This window comes from Solea senegalensis, linkage group LG21 (genome assembly GCF_019176455.1).
Source record: "Solea senegalensis isolate Sse05_10M linkage group LG21, IFAPA_SoseM_1, whole genome shotgun sequence".
Taxonomy (NCBI): domain Eukaryota; kingdom Metazoa; phylum Chordata; class Actinopteri; order Pleuronectiformes; family Soleidae; genus Solea; species Solea senegalensis.
The window spans coordinates 7,529,821-7,546,045 of NC_058040.1; the positions used below are offsets into that span (position 1 = coordinate 7,529,821).

Sequence of the window (16,225 nt, forward strand, 5' to 3'; positions counted from 1 at the left end):
TAAGGCCTGGTGTTAAAACTGCCTCTTTTTTCCTCTTGCATGGCTCTCTGGAGTACACAATCATGCCAATGTACACATGAGCTGACACACACACACACACACAGGCCCCGTGTTCACTGACTCCACTGTGGGTTCCTGCTGTGCAGCACTGAGGTGTAGAAGTTGAAAAAGCCTTTGCTGCTTTTTACCGCTGCTTCAAAGTAAGCAACACACTCACACGCGCAGAACTCCGACACTCACCACCTTGAAAAACCACACAACTCCACTTCACACACGCACACACACACACACAATCGCACGGCAAACACATTGTTCTCCGAACAACATAATGCATTATCTCCCCCGCAGTTGTTCCTCTCGCACAACCAGCCGCACGCTCCCCTCCTTGTAGCTCTGCGTGTGCCGTGCAGTGCTGAGAGGAGTGTAGAGTTGTCAGTCATTAATCTGCTACAGCACAGCCTGTAATCCTGATGACAGAGCGGAGCGGGCTTACAGAGAGCAGAGAGGATCTGAGCCCAGCCTGGAGTGGGGAACAAAGGAGCCAGAGAAGACTGGCTTTGAATCCATAAAGAGAAAGGAAGTGTGTGTGTGTGTGTGTGTGTGTGTGAGGATTCTGGGGTGAGGTAGGTAACAATTCTGTCAGCAATGCTGCCGTGCTATTCATGAAAGAATGCTGGCGCACACAAAGGGGAGGAAAGATTTAACACAGAAAGCAACCTGGCCTAGTAGTGTGTCACACTGACACATCAGGTAAATGGGCTCCGGTCCAGACTGTTCATTATGGAGCTCCAGAGGAATATAGAGGCGTGCAGAGAAGGAGAGGGAGCAGGATTCTTTTTGAGGCCTCTTCAAAAAAGAAACATCAAGGGTCAAAGTTGGTGCACACAAATGAAGGAGGAAAGAAAAATAATAACCGTGTCCCGAGGCATCAACAAGCATGTGTAATGGGTGTTTGAAAACAAGCGCGACTGCCCCGTATGCTGAGAACGGAAGCAGCAAAGCTAATACTGCATGAGTCATTGGGCTTAGGCTGCTATAGAGATATTATGTTTCACTTTGCCACATTACAACTAAAGAGGTCATTTCACACTCAGTCAGAGCGAGAACACAGAGGTGCTGGAGAGACGGAAGCTCTTCACCGTCCAGAAAGTAATATTTGAAAGCTAGCACAATAAATGATGCAACATAAACTGTCTTTTCTTTGTACTGGTGCTGATAAACAAGCCCCAAAGTTGCAATTATACTTCAAAAATAAGTATTTTCTTTGATCTGAGATAGGGATCTCATTAGTGGCCAGATAAAAAAAAGGATCTGAATGCTGACCAAGGGATTTAAATTAAAAATACTCTCACATGTGTGCACACATGCACGTCATTGTCATATGATCAACACAAGCTCTTTGGAAAAACAGTGTCTATCCCTCCAGTTGAGTCCCAGAGATACGTGTCCCTGATGCCAAAGCATCGCTGAATCATTTCTGCTGGCAGGCACCAGCACTTTACTGAGACCCCGTTGGTTTTCGTGTGTGCACGTGCGTAGTGAATAATAAATTAAAAGCGACCCATCGTCAAGACGGCCTGCCAAGCGTCTGAGTCAGCTGTGATCTAGCAGCAGATTGGGCTATTAAAAATATGGATAAATATATAAATAATAGAAAATAAATTCTCTGCTGTTACTGATACACTGTGACCAGGCTGAGAGGAACAAAGACGCGCTGAAAAACCTGGAAGAGACCGCGGCTTTCAACACAACGGCGAGGAAGGAAGAGCGTGCTGAATTCGTCAACAGAAAACTAGTTTCGGACATTCTGTCTTTCCAGGAAACTTCAGAGTGGGCAGACGCAGCGAAGACTTTAAGAAAGAGTGGGATGGTGTGCAACAGGGGCCCAGACCAAATCCATGCTGGAGGAGGTTCAGACAAAAAAAACCCCAAAAAATCAGAGGAACTTCCCAAATGTACATAATTGGAGCTTAGAGGGACATCAACACAAGATGTAGAAAGTGAGATCAGTTTTTAATGAGCGTTTCAGTCCTCATATGTATGATTCAGGATATGTGAGCCACCCACCTTTGTGCCCTAAATGCATATAGCTCACTTTTGGAACTAGTCCTGTACAGAACCACCTAAGCAAGAGGTCTCAAGAGTTAGGGTTAGGGTTTTAGGCTCACTATTATGCACTTTATATCAAGTTATAATGAGAACAGCTATTTATATAAATGTATGTATCACAAAATAAATGTATTACATTTCATTTCACGTAGAATTATATACACTACCAGTCAAATGATTGGACACACTTCCTCATTCAAGTCCAATCCTTTGACTAGTAGTGCAAATGAGTTTGTTTGGTGTTTTACTTACAGTTTTCCATATATTATTTAGTTCATTTATGAATCCATTTACTTTTACATCATACATTTAGTTAAATGTTGTTTCTTTTTATTATTGTGAACTATGTGCCATGTCATAACAAACACTTAATGGATATCGTTATTGCTTATCATGAATATTGTGTAGTGATTTTAAGCTCCCACAGCTCCCAACTGAACAGCTGTTGTTGTTTTTTTTTTAACAAACTCTGACCGGCCCCCTCATGACCAGGCGAGATGCTCGTTGGCCCCCAGGTCATTTGAGTTTGCGACCCCTGACCGAAGACGTGGGTTTAAAAGTTTTTTTTTCAGCCTCTTCTTTGACACAGCAAATGTGCTGAGGCAGAGGACACCAGCAGAAAAAAGTGTTTGTCAAGGGAAAAAAGTTCATCTGCACTTGTCACCCTTTTACTGCAACAGAATGCTGCAAAGTGGCTGTGGCGCCTGCCCAGTGAAAGACACATAATGCTGGTACATTCCCTTTCAAATTGAAATGTGTATTTCCAATAATTGCTATTGTTGTTGAAACGTTCCAAAGTCACACACTCAGAGAGTCTTGTCAGTGTTTTGGTTATCTTATCTAATGCATTTCTCAGACTGGCCTTTATTTAATTTCCTCATTTGCAGTTGAAACAACACATTCCTACCTACGCAGGCAAAATGAGATTTCAGTTGTAGGTCTAGGTGCAACATAAAGACAACATGTTCAAGGCACAGATAAAGATTGTGGCATCAAAAAGCTTTGGGATTCCTGTATTTAGGACTCCTTTAGCTTTTTACTGTCACAATCAAACTGTCGCCACCCTCAGCTACGCCTGACACACTGCCAGCTCCGAGTGTGTACCTGAAATCTGCTCCGTTTGATCCCTAGTAGTGGTTTTGTTTGACCTCTCAATAAACTTTTTTACCTTTCAGTCTTTTAAATGCCTCCCTCTGCCAACTGTTGGGTTCCTTTTATCGCTTATCTGTTTAAGATTCCCAGTTTATCCGCTGTGTGAAACAGCCAGCCATTATTGTGGCTGTGAGAGCTGCAAAATGATGAGCTGCTTCACGACTTTGTCTCCGAGGCTGCTGCCCGGTCAAAGTATATTTCGGTAAGACTATTTCAAATAAGGCGTCTCCATTTCAGTGTTGTTTAAAGGCACAGCTTTATCAAAGTGCATTTTCTGATTTTGTCTACCTACCTGGTTTTATTTCGATGAAACAGTTTGTTTTATTAATTGTTGTTTCTTTTATTTGATTTAGGGCTAGGATTAAGGTTAGAGATCTAATCGTACAGTGCTATAAATAAAGTTGTTTTTTTTCCACCATTCCACATATGCCACCAGTGGAAGACCTTTGTTCCATCACCTGCTGTAATGATGCCACCACTCTCCTGTCAGCAGTCTCTATCAATCCCGTTTCAAATTCTGCTCCAAGCAGTGATGGAAGGACAGACTATTTCTCCTCCTTTGCCTGATAATTATCTCACAATATTCAACCCTTGCTGTCCCCAGCTGCCAAATCACCCATGTTGTGGACGTCCCCACTGCACCCGGGGATCTCAGATTCTGCAGCAATAAATGACACCCTGACTGGTGCTGTGAGTTATACTGTACCACCACAGACGCTTGCACCAAAGCCAGACTCCAGTATTAAGCTAAGCACCAAATCCAACCATACCATACAGTATGAGTACCAAGCTACAGAATGACCTGGTTGTGCAACAGTGGGTTTGTTTACATGCATGTTAATAGTCTGATTTTAGTCAGACTATTAACATGCATGTAATAGTCAATAATTAATAATAATAGTCAGTAATAAGACAATAATTTGGTTTTCTTAATGTCATGTAAACACATCAGTCTGACCAAATTTGGGCTTGTCTTAAACCTGGATAATGCGATTCATAGTCCGATTACTCCTGCATGTGTACGCTTAGTCAGACTGGAGTCGGACTTGGCGTTTGGTGCATGCACCAAAATTTCCCCCACAATCTTTGATCCGGAAGTAGAAGGAGTGTTTCCTCGGACAACACAGCACAGCCTTTATCGTTCTAATCTAATTAAGGTACGAAACATACTGAACCACAGCTCGATCCATCTCGACGTCTATCTCGTTGTTGCCATTTGTTTTTCTGTGACGTAAAGGTCAACAGGAAACTGATTCGATACACACTAGCTTATAGAGAAATACAGCGCCACCATCGAAGGCAGAGTCACGCGTATGTATACTCTGACTCAGCAAGTTGTCCGATCGCCTGTCTACGGGCCTTAGCGCCCTGAAAGTGTGCATGTAGACGTTACTGAATGAGGAAACAGCCATTCACAAGGTCAAAAAGTGTCAGGCAAAGAATCAAACTAAGTTTCCCTGACATGCCATCCAGTAGAATTCAAGGTGCTGAAGTGAACACCGTGAGTTTACAGAAAGGCCTATTGAGCTAAGAATAAATAAAAGTTCAAGCCTTTGCTGCCTGCAGGGCAGTCAGTGTGCTTGGGAACACGCTTGACAGTCATTTTCAGGGGATTGTGTCACTGTTTGAGAGGAGCTTTCTCAACATCAAAGTCAGTTTCTCTGAAGAAACGTTAGATAACTTCAAAGACCTGTGACTGCCTTGCCGAGAGGTGCTTTTTCTTTGTTTTGTTTTTTTCTCTGCTGTTTTGTTTTCTACCCCGTTGAGGATTAGCTGATAAAGAGTGTGAGTACATATTTCATCATGACCTGCTCTTTTTAATGTACAATTTAAAGGTAACAATGGACAATTGAACTTGACTTTAAATACTGAAATATTCAGACGGGGGGGTGGATTCAAAGGGTGAAGCTTGGAGGGACCCTGTTTGAAGTGGATTTCTGATTTCCTGAAGCGCTTTGCAATGAATTAATGCAAAGACAAAACTGGATGAGTGCATTGTTCATAAATCCTTCTAATAAAAGCTGTTATCCACTGAACCATTCATGTTAAGCTTTAACGTCCTTATAATAAGTTGTAATTCACAATTAATAAGCCACTTATAAGATGCTTATATAAATAAGTCTATATTAGTGTTCATAAAAACACTATAAGAACATTAAGTGCTAAACAGTAGCCTTTGTTTTCAGCACTTACAGACGACCACACTAACAACATATTGTGTGTGTGTGTAGCTGCAATGGAGCATTGTTAACTTTTAATAAGCGCATAATAAAAGGGCGTAGACATGCAGCAAAGGACCATGGGAAAACTCCAACTCCGGTCACTGCAGCGGGTGCTTCTTCCCCATGGAGCACCAGTAAATAAGTTGTGTACTAAGCTCTTACATGACTCAGATGTGCCTTAAAAGCAATCATAGTCTTAATCACGCTTTTATTAACACTAATATAACTTATTTTATGTACATAAGCATCCTGTAAGGTCTCACGTGGCTTATTAATGGTTAATTACAGCCTATTATTAGGACCTGTGTTGTTAAGTGTGAAATAAAGTATTCTCAAAATTTGCTCACATTTGAGGAAACACGTCAGGTATAAGCGTTAAGACCAAAGCAGTTTTTCAGCAGTTTCGGTGCAATAACTCTGACAAAATGGAGCAGCTGCTGCTTTATCAGACATGATCAGCTGTTGTGCTGACTTTTATTTCCCACAGCAATAAATCAGCGACAAGAGGCCGACGTCGGAAACTGCACTTAATTAGAAGCAGCTCCTCCAACAGTGCGCGCAATATACAGTATAAAAACCCCTGTAAGTGCCACATATATAATAGCAATCATCTCTGATTATTTATGTTATTACTGATGTGGCATTAGTTGAAGATCAGTGTCAGCCACTAATGCCATAATGTATGGGCTGGAATAACATGTACCTATAGTTCTTTAATTTTCACATCTCATATAGCTGAAATTTACACTACATCTTTATATCTTTATGATTCATCAGATGCAGGAAAAGTTAAGTGACCGTATGTAATTTACTGTATTAACCAGGTCCATAAAGCAGGGACATCATGTTCTGAGCCCTTCTTGGGAAATCAATTAATGCTATTTTCAATAACATTACATGCAGTCATTTATAATGTATAATGCAAACAGGCCAGGATTTCTCTGCAGTACTGAATAAAGATCGAATGGAAATGTTGCGTCACGTATTCTAAGCCTCCTCCGTTTCCCCTCATATCTCGTAACGCGATACTGCGGCGTATGAGACGTGCTTTGATAAGCTACGCTGGCACTGGGTGTTGAGTTAAGATCGGCTTCCTCTGTGTTATGACACAATGTGAGAAGATGAATGGAGCTCCTCCAGCTTTGTAGATCATACAATAGTTTTCACTTTGTTCATCTTATTAGCCACTTTCCCCCTCAAGTTGCTCTGCGCTAATAGCTGTGTCGTGTAAAAAAAAAAAGAAAGAAAAGTTCCACCACTCGTTTACTCAACTCAACAGTACGACTGCCTTTGCTTTTAAGAAGGCTACGTTTGTACCACTCGCTCTTACAGCTCAGGATTGATTTCTCCACTAAAAGGCTACTAAACCAATGAGTCCTTTTTACAAACTCACTGATTAGATTTCAAAAACAAAGTTCAAATAGTCATCTGAGTCACTCTTTTAGCCTACGCTCAGGACTTTTCAAACTTTTCCCCCAGCAGTTTACTACCCTTTGGATATGTTTGCGGACTTTGCTCATGGGTTTAATTCGGTCTTTCTTAACCACGATGTAAATGAAGCTTTATTTAGAACCTTTCTGTCAGATATATTTATATCCAAGCTACTGCTGGTTGTAGAATCTGAGATTAGAACATTAAAATTTAACACGATACGCTTTTTTTCCTGATCACTCCAGACTGACCCAGTTAAAGCAGTAAATGTTTATATGTAGGGACATCGCTTTACAATACGTTGACTAGCTACTGTGGTGCCAAGAAGAGAGAAAGAAAGAAAGAAAGAAAGAAAGAAAGAAAGAAAGAAAGAAAGAAAGAAAGAAAGAAAGGCTTTCAGCCAAAAAAAGGTACACAATAAATAAAAAAGAAGCTGCTTTATGCATGCACAAGGCCAATATACTAAATGAACATTCACTGCCATCGTCAGTTCACCCAATTACATGACTGAGAAAGTTGTTCTCAGTCATGTAAAATCTTTCCGTGCAGAGTTTTCCTCCCTGATTTAAACAATTAAACAAAACAAACAACCAAAGAAAAGAAATTCCGACATTAAATCAAGATAAAGTGATCCTTAGACTCTTTTTTTAATTTCCATGCACACAAGTGTGCACACATTATTTGTTCCAGAAAAAAAATAACAATGCAGCATAAAAAATTCAACTACTGCTTTCTGTGAGAGTTGATTAAAAAAGTACTGTAAAGAACTTTATCACAGAATCACAGGTAAAAAGAAGTGTTAGTTGGTCGAAATGAAGCGAGAAAAGGCATGTAATGTAATTAATAATTTTGCAATTTAATCACTTGAAATCCATCATGTAATATATTTCTAGAATAGTCATGTTGAGTTGATTTGTTAAACATGATTGTGATATAATTGTTTTAAAGTCAACTTTAAGTTCAATATCCATTGTGTCATAGAGATAAATACTAATTTTGCCAATTGAAAATCTAATTTAAAGTAAAGTAAAACCATGTAATTTAAATTTGCAAATGATTAATGAATCAGCCCTACCTAACTTTAATTATGTAGTAAAAGAACAAATTTCCCCTTGTGTGTCACACATCGTGTGTTTTATGTAAAATACCTTTCTGAAAAGTAACCACAGCTTTTTAAATACTGTGGTTTACTTCAAACTGTATTTAAGAGCAGTACTTTTTGAAGAAAGTTAGTTTCCAGCACTGGTTCTAATGTTAAATAAACATATGTATTTGTGCATAGAGGATTAAACAAGTATGTGGTCCTATAAAAACAAACATTAGTAGGTTCTTGTTGATAATAATGTATTATAAGTATCCCATCTCTTCTTCTATGGTAGGTCTGTGTAGTACAGTGACTATATGAGCTAAGGCTGCACCTCCTGATAATGACATGTAGTTTTGGCTTGCGGCCCACAGGTCGGAGCCTTATAAAGGACACCAGCTGATCCCTGGCTCCCATTTTGAAGCAGTAACTGGACACCTGCCTGTTCCCAGTGAAGAAGAGTCTCGTCTTCACAACTTCAGCCGACACAGATCCTTCCGTTTCTGTGTGGAAACACCTGACGACACCTGCTTCTCCTGCCACAACAGAGGATTTAAAAAAAAAAAAAAAAATTAAAAAAAAACATTTTTAGAGGAGCACCATGACAAACATGAGGACGAGCAGAGAGTGAGCGCCGCATGACTCACCTGCACACAGGAAGCCTCTTCACCTCTGCAGACATGGTGCGTTCACTCACGCTATGTTTGGCATTTCTCCTTCACTTTGGTCATGCAACGATTTTCACCAACGACTGGGCAATAAGGATGAGAGGCGACCTCGGGTCTGTGAACGCCATAGCAGAGAGATATGGATTCATCAATATGGGTCAGGTACGTGTAATGCAACACAAACAAGCAGCAGACATGGACACAGCCAGCATTTGCATTATTGATCCCCATTGTTGTCAAGGCTCTTAATTTCTCAGTCTGTCACTGTAATGCGTGGTCCCTTTTCATTACACACACATTTATAAGAGACACAGGACACTCAAAGGCAAGAAGACAATGTCAAAAATAAGACAATAACCACTGCAGATAATCTACTGGAGAGATACTGTAAACCATGTTTTACTCACTTAAGTGCTATGTATAACATTTGAATGTACGTCTCTGTCAGTTAGCTGCATGTATAGTCATAGTTCTCTGTCTTCTCTTTGGTGTTAAACATAATATCTACACAATGTGTTACATTTTGTTCTTTTCCACTAAATAATTTGGTGGTAAAACAATAAAAATTGTTTAAAAGATTGTATAAAGCAAACAAACCGTATGGGTTAAGTGAAACCATCGCTAAAATACTGCAAAATTTGGTTAAACTATGTGAATGTTTTCTCCACCAATGGTGAAGATTTACTTTAATTGAGTCCTGAAGAACTTTTGATGTCAGAAGTCAGCAGCTGCTCATCTACATTACAAGTCTATTAAGCTGCCAGAAATGCCATTTCGTCCTCACATCTCTTAACCTTCCTTTCATCACCCCAACCTCGACAATATAATATTAATTATCCAAACTGTTAAAGCCTGGAGAACCAACATCACTGCCATTTCAATTAAGTTTTTCAGAGCACTTATTGGCGCTCATGTACGCGGCAGAAATAAAAAAAGAGAAATCAATCGGGCCCAGTGCTCTCACACCGACAGAATGACCAAATAAAACCAAAAATCAATAAATGATAAAGCAAATAAATAAAATGGAGCAAGTAATAGAGCCGAGGCCTACAAAATTCAGCTCACGTATTCCCTCGGGAGAGGTGCCGTAATGAAAGTTGCAGGCTTTGGGTGTGTGTGTGTCACTGTGGCTGACTTGAACCATAGAGCCACTTTGAAAAAGACAAAAAACATTTTAAAGTGAGTAAAACCCAAGGTGAAATTATTTTAATTTGGCAGAGATTGAAGATAAAATAATCACCTGATTGCTTGAATTGTTGTTTTTCATGACCACTAAGAAGGGGTATAGTCTGGCTTAGGCTAATTTATACTCCGGGGTTAAAGTGGCCTATAGGCCATAATATACCCGGGGGATAATCTATCATGGGCCTTTAACCCCGGGTTTATTCTGGATTGAGGGTTACACCTGGTCTGCTTTACAGAGGCCCTTATTTTGAACCAGCATGTTTTTACTATAGCCTACAATTGATAAACTAATACGGTAGGTATTGGAAGGGACATAAAGTGAGTGAAGGACATTGTATATACTGCATGTACATTGAATGTACTTTATATTGGTCTATTAAAAAAATACAAATAAAAAGCACAAACTGTTTAAGACACACAAACATATGGTAGATAAGCAGCAGTGTGGCTTAAGTCATGTGGCTCAGGTTGCCTTTGCCTGAAAATCTATCACAGGTGTTAGGTAGCCACCTCAGTGAAAGACACCAAAGGCAGGTGAATAATTGAAACAACATTTAGCCCAGTGACAGAGCAGGGAGAGCAGCTGTCCTTCACACAACCACAAATTCATTTAGAGGATTTCATGTCTGTTTCACCAGATTGGCAACCTGAAGACGTATTACAGTTTTCGCCACCGCGAGACAGCCAATCGGTCCACTGTGTCCAACAAAGAGGTGACTGCCAGCGTTGCCAGGGAGACTAAGGTATAGTAACGGGATATGAGGATTGGAAGACTCTGCTGGATTATTAATCAGCTGCATGTCCCCCACCCTTTGTCCAGACACAGACACGTGAACACATGCATGTTCATGTGTTGGCCCCTCCTACACAAAAACACACAGTCCTGTCACATGATGGATTAAAATGTCCATTATCACACACCTCCATTTAGATGGTAATTGCTCATCGGACAAAGTTCAAACAGGAGAGAGTGTGAGATAGAGAGAGTGACATGAACTTGAATTTCAGGAGGAATGTGTGTGCTACACTGGAAATGTTTCAGGATGCTTGGTTTGACGAAGCAGCAACGTTACAGCGTGATTTATTTTTACATATTATAAATGAAATGTAGAGATATAGGCACACATACAGTATTAAAACCCCAGAGTGCACCGAGGCAGCGCTGTTGTTAAACTGTCTAATAAAACGTGTATTTATAATGTAGTCAGCTTTATAGTCAGACCAATTGGAAGCAACAAATATCAGCTATATTTCACCTCCTTACATCGCAAAAGAAATGATGTTTCCAAAACGCAAAGGAACAGCAGAGCCGGTGGTAAATGACCAAAGGGTTTGCCAAGGTAAAATTGTTCTCCCTGAGCGGATGGTGCGCATTAACTCGCCAATCATCTGTGGAACTATGGCTTTATCCAACTATTATGTAAGGATCATAATAGTTGGATAAAGCCTTTCCATAAAAAACACATAACAGGCTGACACTACAGATACAAAAAAAAACAACATTTGATCTTAATGATTACTCTAGTAAATTAGTTTTCCTCTTTGTACCACATTTCCATTACGCCTACATTTATCACAATGGTTTTTAACTCTGCTGCTGGCAAAAAAAATGAAAGGTCAGTCAAGGAAGTCATCATCTGGGTATTTCCAATACAGAAATTCTCTGTGATCCATAACTATAAAGTATTCTATGCCCATGAAAAAGGTTGAATCAGCGGCAACTGGCCTTGGTTGTCGACACTTGACGTTTAACCTGTGCGTGGTGGAGATTAAATACTTCATACAGATGCAGAGAAGCATCTTGGGTGAGAGGGGAAAGAGCTTTGAACACTTACAAGTTCAGTAACCTTTAATTCAATGCTTCTTTGATAACCATGACCTCAGTGACTGACAATCTTGACTGTTAAATAGGCTGTATGTTTCTTTTTAAGGTGGAATGGCTCCAACAGCAGGTAGTGCAGAAAAGAGCAAAGCGGAACTCTGTCTTGGCAGACATGAAACCGAAAGGTCTTCCTGCTGCCCATGCTCAGTCCATCAGCAGCCACTCTCTGCACTTCAATGACCCAGTGTGGAGCAGCCTGTGGTACATAGTGAGTCAGATTTCTTTTTTCTTTTATTTTCCCAACATAAGCCTGAATCACAGACACGTTAACCCAGACAGACAGAGTCTAAAATAGATCCTGATTTATTCTTTTATTTCCATGGGCTTAGTCTGATGTCCCACTGTTTGCTCCACAGCACTGCAGTGATGAGTCCAAAGGCTGCCTGTCTCACATGAACATCGCCGCGGCCTGGGACAGAGGGTACACAGGGAAGGGTGTGGTGGTGTCTGTCCTAGACGATGGCATTGAGAGAGAGCATCCAGAGCTGAAGCCAAATTACGTAAGTGCCCCGGGATGGGACGCCCTTCTCGGTAAGGAGACATTAATCATAAGTAATTTGGCAGAGCTCTTAGACTAAGAGGGCAGAGCTGAGACAGATATTGCAGGCAGCTGAGGCAGAGCTTTTGGGCCAAAGGTTTGGAAAGGCCAGCTAAAAGGAATTGGAATAGACATTAAACGTCTGATCCACTTAACTCTGCAATGGACTGGTGAATAATGCTCTTTGTGATTTGCCTGATATAACGGAGACTGATAGCCGTTGGCATCTTGTTATGTGCCGCTGCTAACTATCCATCTAATTCAGGATCCTCTTGCCAGCTATGATGTGAACGGACAAGACCGAGATCCGTCGCCACATTATTCACGCACTGCTGATAACTAGTGAGCACTTCTCTCTTTTTTTTTATTATCTAGATAATACATTTTATCTTATCTTTTATTTTATTATCTTTGCACCTGCTACCTTGTTTCCTTTTCCAGTCACAATTCTAATTATTGCACACACCCCACCACCACCACCAGTAATTACTTGCACATATGAATATGCAAATACCACAGTCTGAATTCTGTCTTCTCACTGGTTTGATGTAACGGAAATAGCCTCGTCTTCACCTCATGCATATGCATCTAACCTCATGTTCTGATGTTCTCCTCCTCTCTCTGAAGCCATGGGACTCAGTGTGCGGGGATAGTTGTTGCCGCTTCAAATAACTCTCAGTGCACGGTGGGAGTCTCTTTCCATGCACGGATAGGCGGTGAGTCCATGCATGGCATTTGAATGCTGAAGGACATTTTGAGGACAGAGTTTTGGTTTCAAACCTCTTTGCTCTTCTGCCCTCGTTAACCTGTAGGCGTCCGTATGCTGGATGGAGACGTGACGGACATCACCGAGGCCCAGTCACTGAGCTTCAAACCTGAGTATATTCATATATACTTAGCTAGCTGGGGTCCAGTAGATGATGGTGTCACGTTAGAGGGACCCGGGCCTCTGTCTCAAATTGCTTTACAGAACGGCATTAAATCAGTGAGCGAGAAAAAGAGAAAGACTTGTTGGCTGTGTGTGTTAGTGTATATCTGTGTCCTTACCTGTGTCCTCTCTCTGCTCCCTGAATGAATCTCAGGGCCGACATGGAAGGGGCTCTGTTTTTGTCTGGGCTTCAGGGAACGGAGGGCGAAAAGGTGACCACTGCTCCTGTGACGGCTACAGCAACAGCATCTACACCATCTCCATCAGCAGCAGCACTTGGCGTGGACGGCAGCCAGGTCACCTGGAGCAGTGCACCTCCATACTGGCCACGGCTTACACTGGCGGAGAAGGAGAGGGGATGGTGAGGAGAAGCTGCTTCAAATCAGAGGGAAAATCTTTCGTATTTAGTCATTAAGTATACGTAAGACCTTTGTAAATATTGCACAGGGGAAGCTTTTAGTATCCTGCCATGAACCCAAATGCATCTCAGTCCCAAACTGATATAATGCATTAAAAACACCTTTGCTCATACAGAGAATAGACAAACGTGAGAAGCCCAGCTCTGTGTATCAGCAGGTAAACGTTATGAAATATCAAACAGACGTGGTGCGGTGTGCTCGACAGGTAACGCTTGGTCCACGGCAGAGCTGTCGCTGGGCTCCACAAGGGACTTCATTTTCCTCCTCCATGGCTGCAGGTGTCATCGCTCTCACTTTGGAAGCCAAGTAAGCAGCTCATTCACACCTAAGATCCATACGTGCAGGCACTTCAATCGGAATATGTATTGGTGGAGTGACGACAGTATAATGTTGTGGTTTTTTCTTTTGTCTGACCTTTTCTCAGCCCCCTGCTAACCTGGAGGGATGTGCAGCACATTATTGTGAGAACATCCAAAGCTTATCATCTCGTTGCTCCCGACTGGCACATGAATGGCGCTGGATTCACAGGTATTCCAGTCAGATCTTTCACCGAATTGTTTTTTTTAAAACTGTAACTTTCAAATACAAACAAATGTCCATTACATTGAAATAGGGTCAAACGTGTTTCTCTCTGCGCTAGTACAGTGAGACGGCTGCAAACAGCTTGTTGTGCGACTGCAAACACAAAGAAGCTGCCATGCAAAGTAAATCCTGCTGCTCAAAAAAACAGATCATTCAGTAGTTTGATGGGAGAAAGACACACATTCACGAAACCATCAGAACTATCAGTTCTGGTTTGGTTTGACAGAGCCTGTTTTCAGATGAAAGACACGGCATACAAATAATGTCACATCATTTCTGTTCACAAAGACCAAACAGAGACAAAATAACAGCGACAAACGCACGATACACTGCAGCTCTAATTTATCTGTATATTTTTATACAACATAAACCGTGTTGTTCGCCCTATGCCAGCTGGGATTGGCACCAGTCACCCCAAAGTGCTCAAAGATGAAATAAACTGTGTCGTGATTCATTTTCACGTATCACTTGGGAATGTCTGGTTTATCCAGTCAAAAAAAAAAAAAAGGTTTTACAGAAATGGGACGTATACTTCACACTATACGTTATATTGTGTACAATCTTGCTCTTGCTCATGCATTATATCGTGAATTGTTGCAATCATCTCAAAACCTACTGTATAATGGAAGCGATGAGCAGAGGTAGCTTAATAAGCATATTTTTTAGGGAGAGACTATAAAACAGTGAGCACCAAACTAATGAGATACTGTGAGCAGAACAGTGATAAACGCCTACAAAGTCTCAGGAGTGTGTGGAGTCTTTTAAAGCTACAGTGCCTTTTATGCCCCAGCTAATCTGCCACATGTGTGTCTATGTGTGTGTGTGGGGGTCAGTGAGCCACTTGTATGGCTTTGGTCTGCTGGACGCTGAGAGCATGGTGAGGGAGGCCGAGCGATGGAAACAAGTTCCTCCACAGCACGAGTGTGTGAAGGAGGCTCCCGTCCAACAGAGCAGGTATCTCACCAGCTGCTCTTCAAGCGATCTCTGCTTCAGCTAACAATTTTAACCTTTTAGTTGAGGGAACGTTCCCTAAAGTGGTCCCAGGTTCTCCTGTGGTTGTTTTTGTCACAACCTAAATAAATACTCCTTGATATAAAATTCTTTTCAGCAAAAAGTAAGATAAATAACAATTTAAATATTAATAACAGTAATAATGATAATGAAAAATAAAATAAACAAACAACCAAACAGGAACGTTGTGTGGATACCACGGGGCAACCGCAGGGGAACCTTTCAGTTTTTGGGTCCCTCAACATTTAGCGAACGTTGGGCTCTTACCTAACCCTCAGGGAACATTCTCTCAAAGTTAGTTCTTGGTTTGGTTGTGATTAACCTTAGGAGAACCTTAAGGGAACGTTCTCTGAACGTTGTGTGTGAGTAGAGCTGCTTCCCTCCAATCCTCCACTGTTATCACACACATGCTTCTGTCTGTCGCTCACATTCTATCCTCACACCCTTTAATGGGGGTGTCATTTCATTTACTCAACCTCTCCTTGTGTCTCTTGTTTTCCCGCCCCCCCTTTTATCTCCGTTGCTCACAATGTTTTCATCTCTTTGTATGTTTTCTCCATCTCATGACAGATCTATTCATCCGGGCTCAGTGCTGACGTCTGTTTATGGGACGACAGGCTGCTCGGCCAAACCCCAGCAGCGTGTTGTTTATGTGGAGCATGTTGTCGTGCGTGTTACCATCACTCACAGTCGCCGTGGCGACCTTTCTATTACACTCACGTCACCTTCGGGCACTGTGTCCCAGCTGCTTGCTAACAGGTAACTAAGAGCAATGCTTCATCCAGACTCAAATATTTACCCCGCCACACATTTTCTATGTTTAGTGATCGATGAGTGTCATTTCCATTTAGAGCCACTGCACAGTGAAAAATCCTCCACTTAGGCACCTTGTTGCATACGGAGGATAAAGTGTGGATTTTGGCACACACTATTGGAAAATTGCACGAGCTGTGCTCACATTGTGTTTCAGCGGAACTGGTATCTGTGTCAGTGTAATTGATTTTAGGCAATTTT

At 41.5% G+C, this 16,225-nt stretch overlaps 1 protein-coding gene across 1 annotated transcript in view; it reads left to right on the forward strand.

The window, feature by feature from the left end:
* Positions 1 to 8,590: 8,590 nt before the first annotated feature.
* The window catches only part of pcsk5a (proprotein convertase subtilisin/kexin type 5a), a 31,272-nt gene continuing 23,637 nt past the window's right edge, over positions 8,591 to 16,225 (forward strand). Inside the window, exons 1-13 of the mRNA XM_044012906.1 lie at positions 8,591 to 8,828; positions 10,490 to 10,594; positions 11,783 to 11,833; positions 11,882 to 11,941; positions 12,090 to 12,233; positions 12,537 to 12,613; positions 12,899 to 12,987; positions 13,084 to 13,256; positions 13,354 to 13,560; positions 13,824 to 13,924; positions 14,043 to 14,146; positions 15,034 to 15,154; positions 15,782 to 15,970. Coding sequence (XP_043868841.1) covers positions 8,637 to 8,828; positions 10,490 to 10,594; positions 11,783 to 11,833; positions 11,882 to 11,941; positions 12,090 to 12,233; positions 12,537 to 12,613; positions 12,899 to 12,987; positions 13,084 to 13,256; positions 13,354 to 13,560; positions 13,824 to 13,924; positions 14,043 to 14,146; positions 15,034 to 15,154; positions 15,782 to 15,970 — 1,613 coding nt within the window. The 5' untranslated portion in view covers positions 8,591 to 8,636. The remainder of the gene's footprint in view (positions 8,829 to 10,489; positions 10,595 to 11,782; positions 11,834 to 11,881; positions 11,942 to 12,089; positions 12,234 to 12,536; positions 12,614 to 12,898; positions 12,988 to 13,083; positions 13,257 to 13,353; positions 13,561 to 13,823; positions 13,925 to 14,042; positions 14,147 to 15,033; positions 15,155 to 15,781; positions 15,971 to 16,225) is intronic.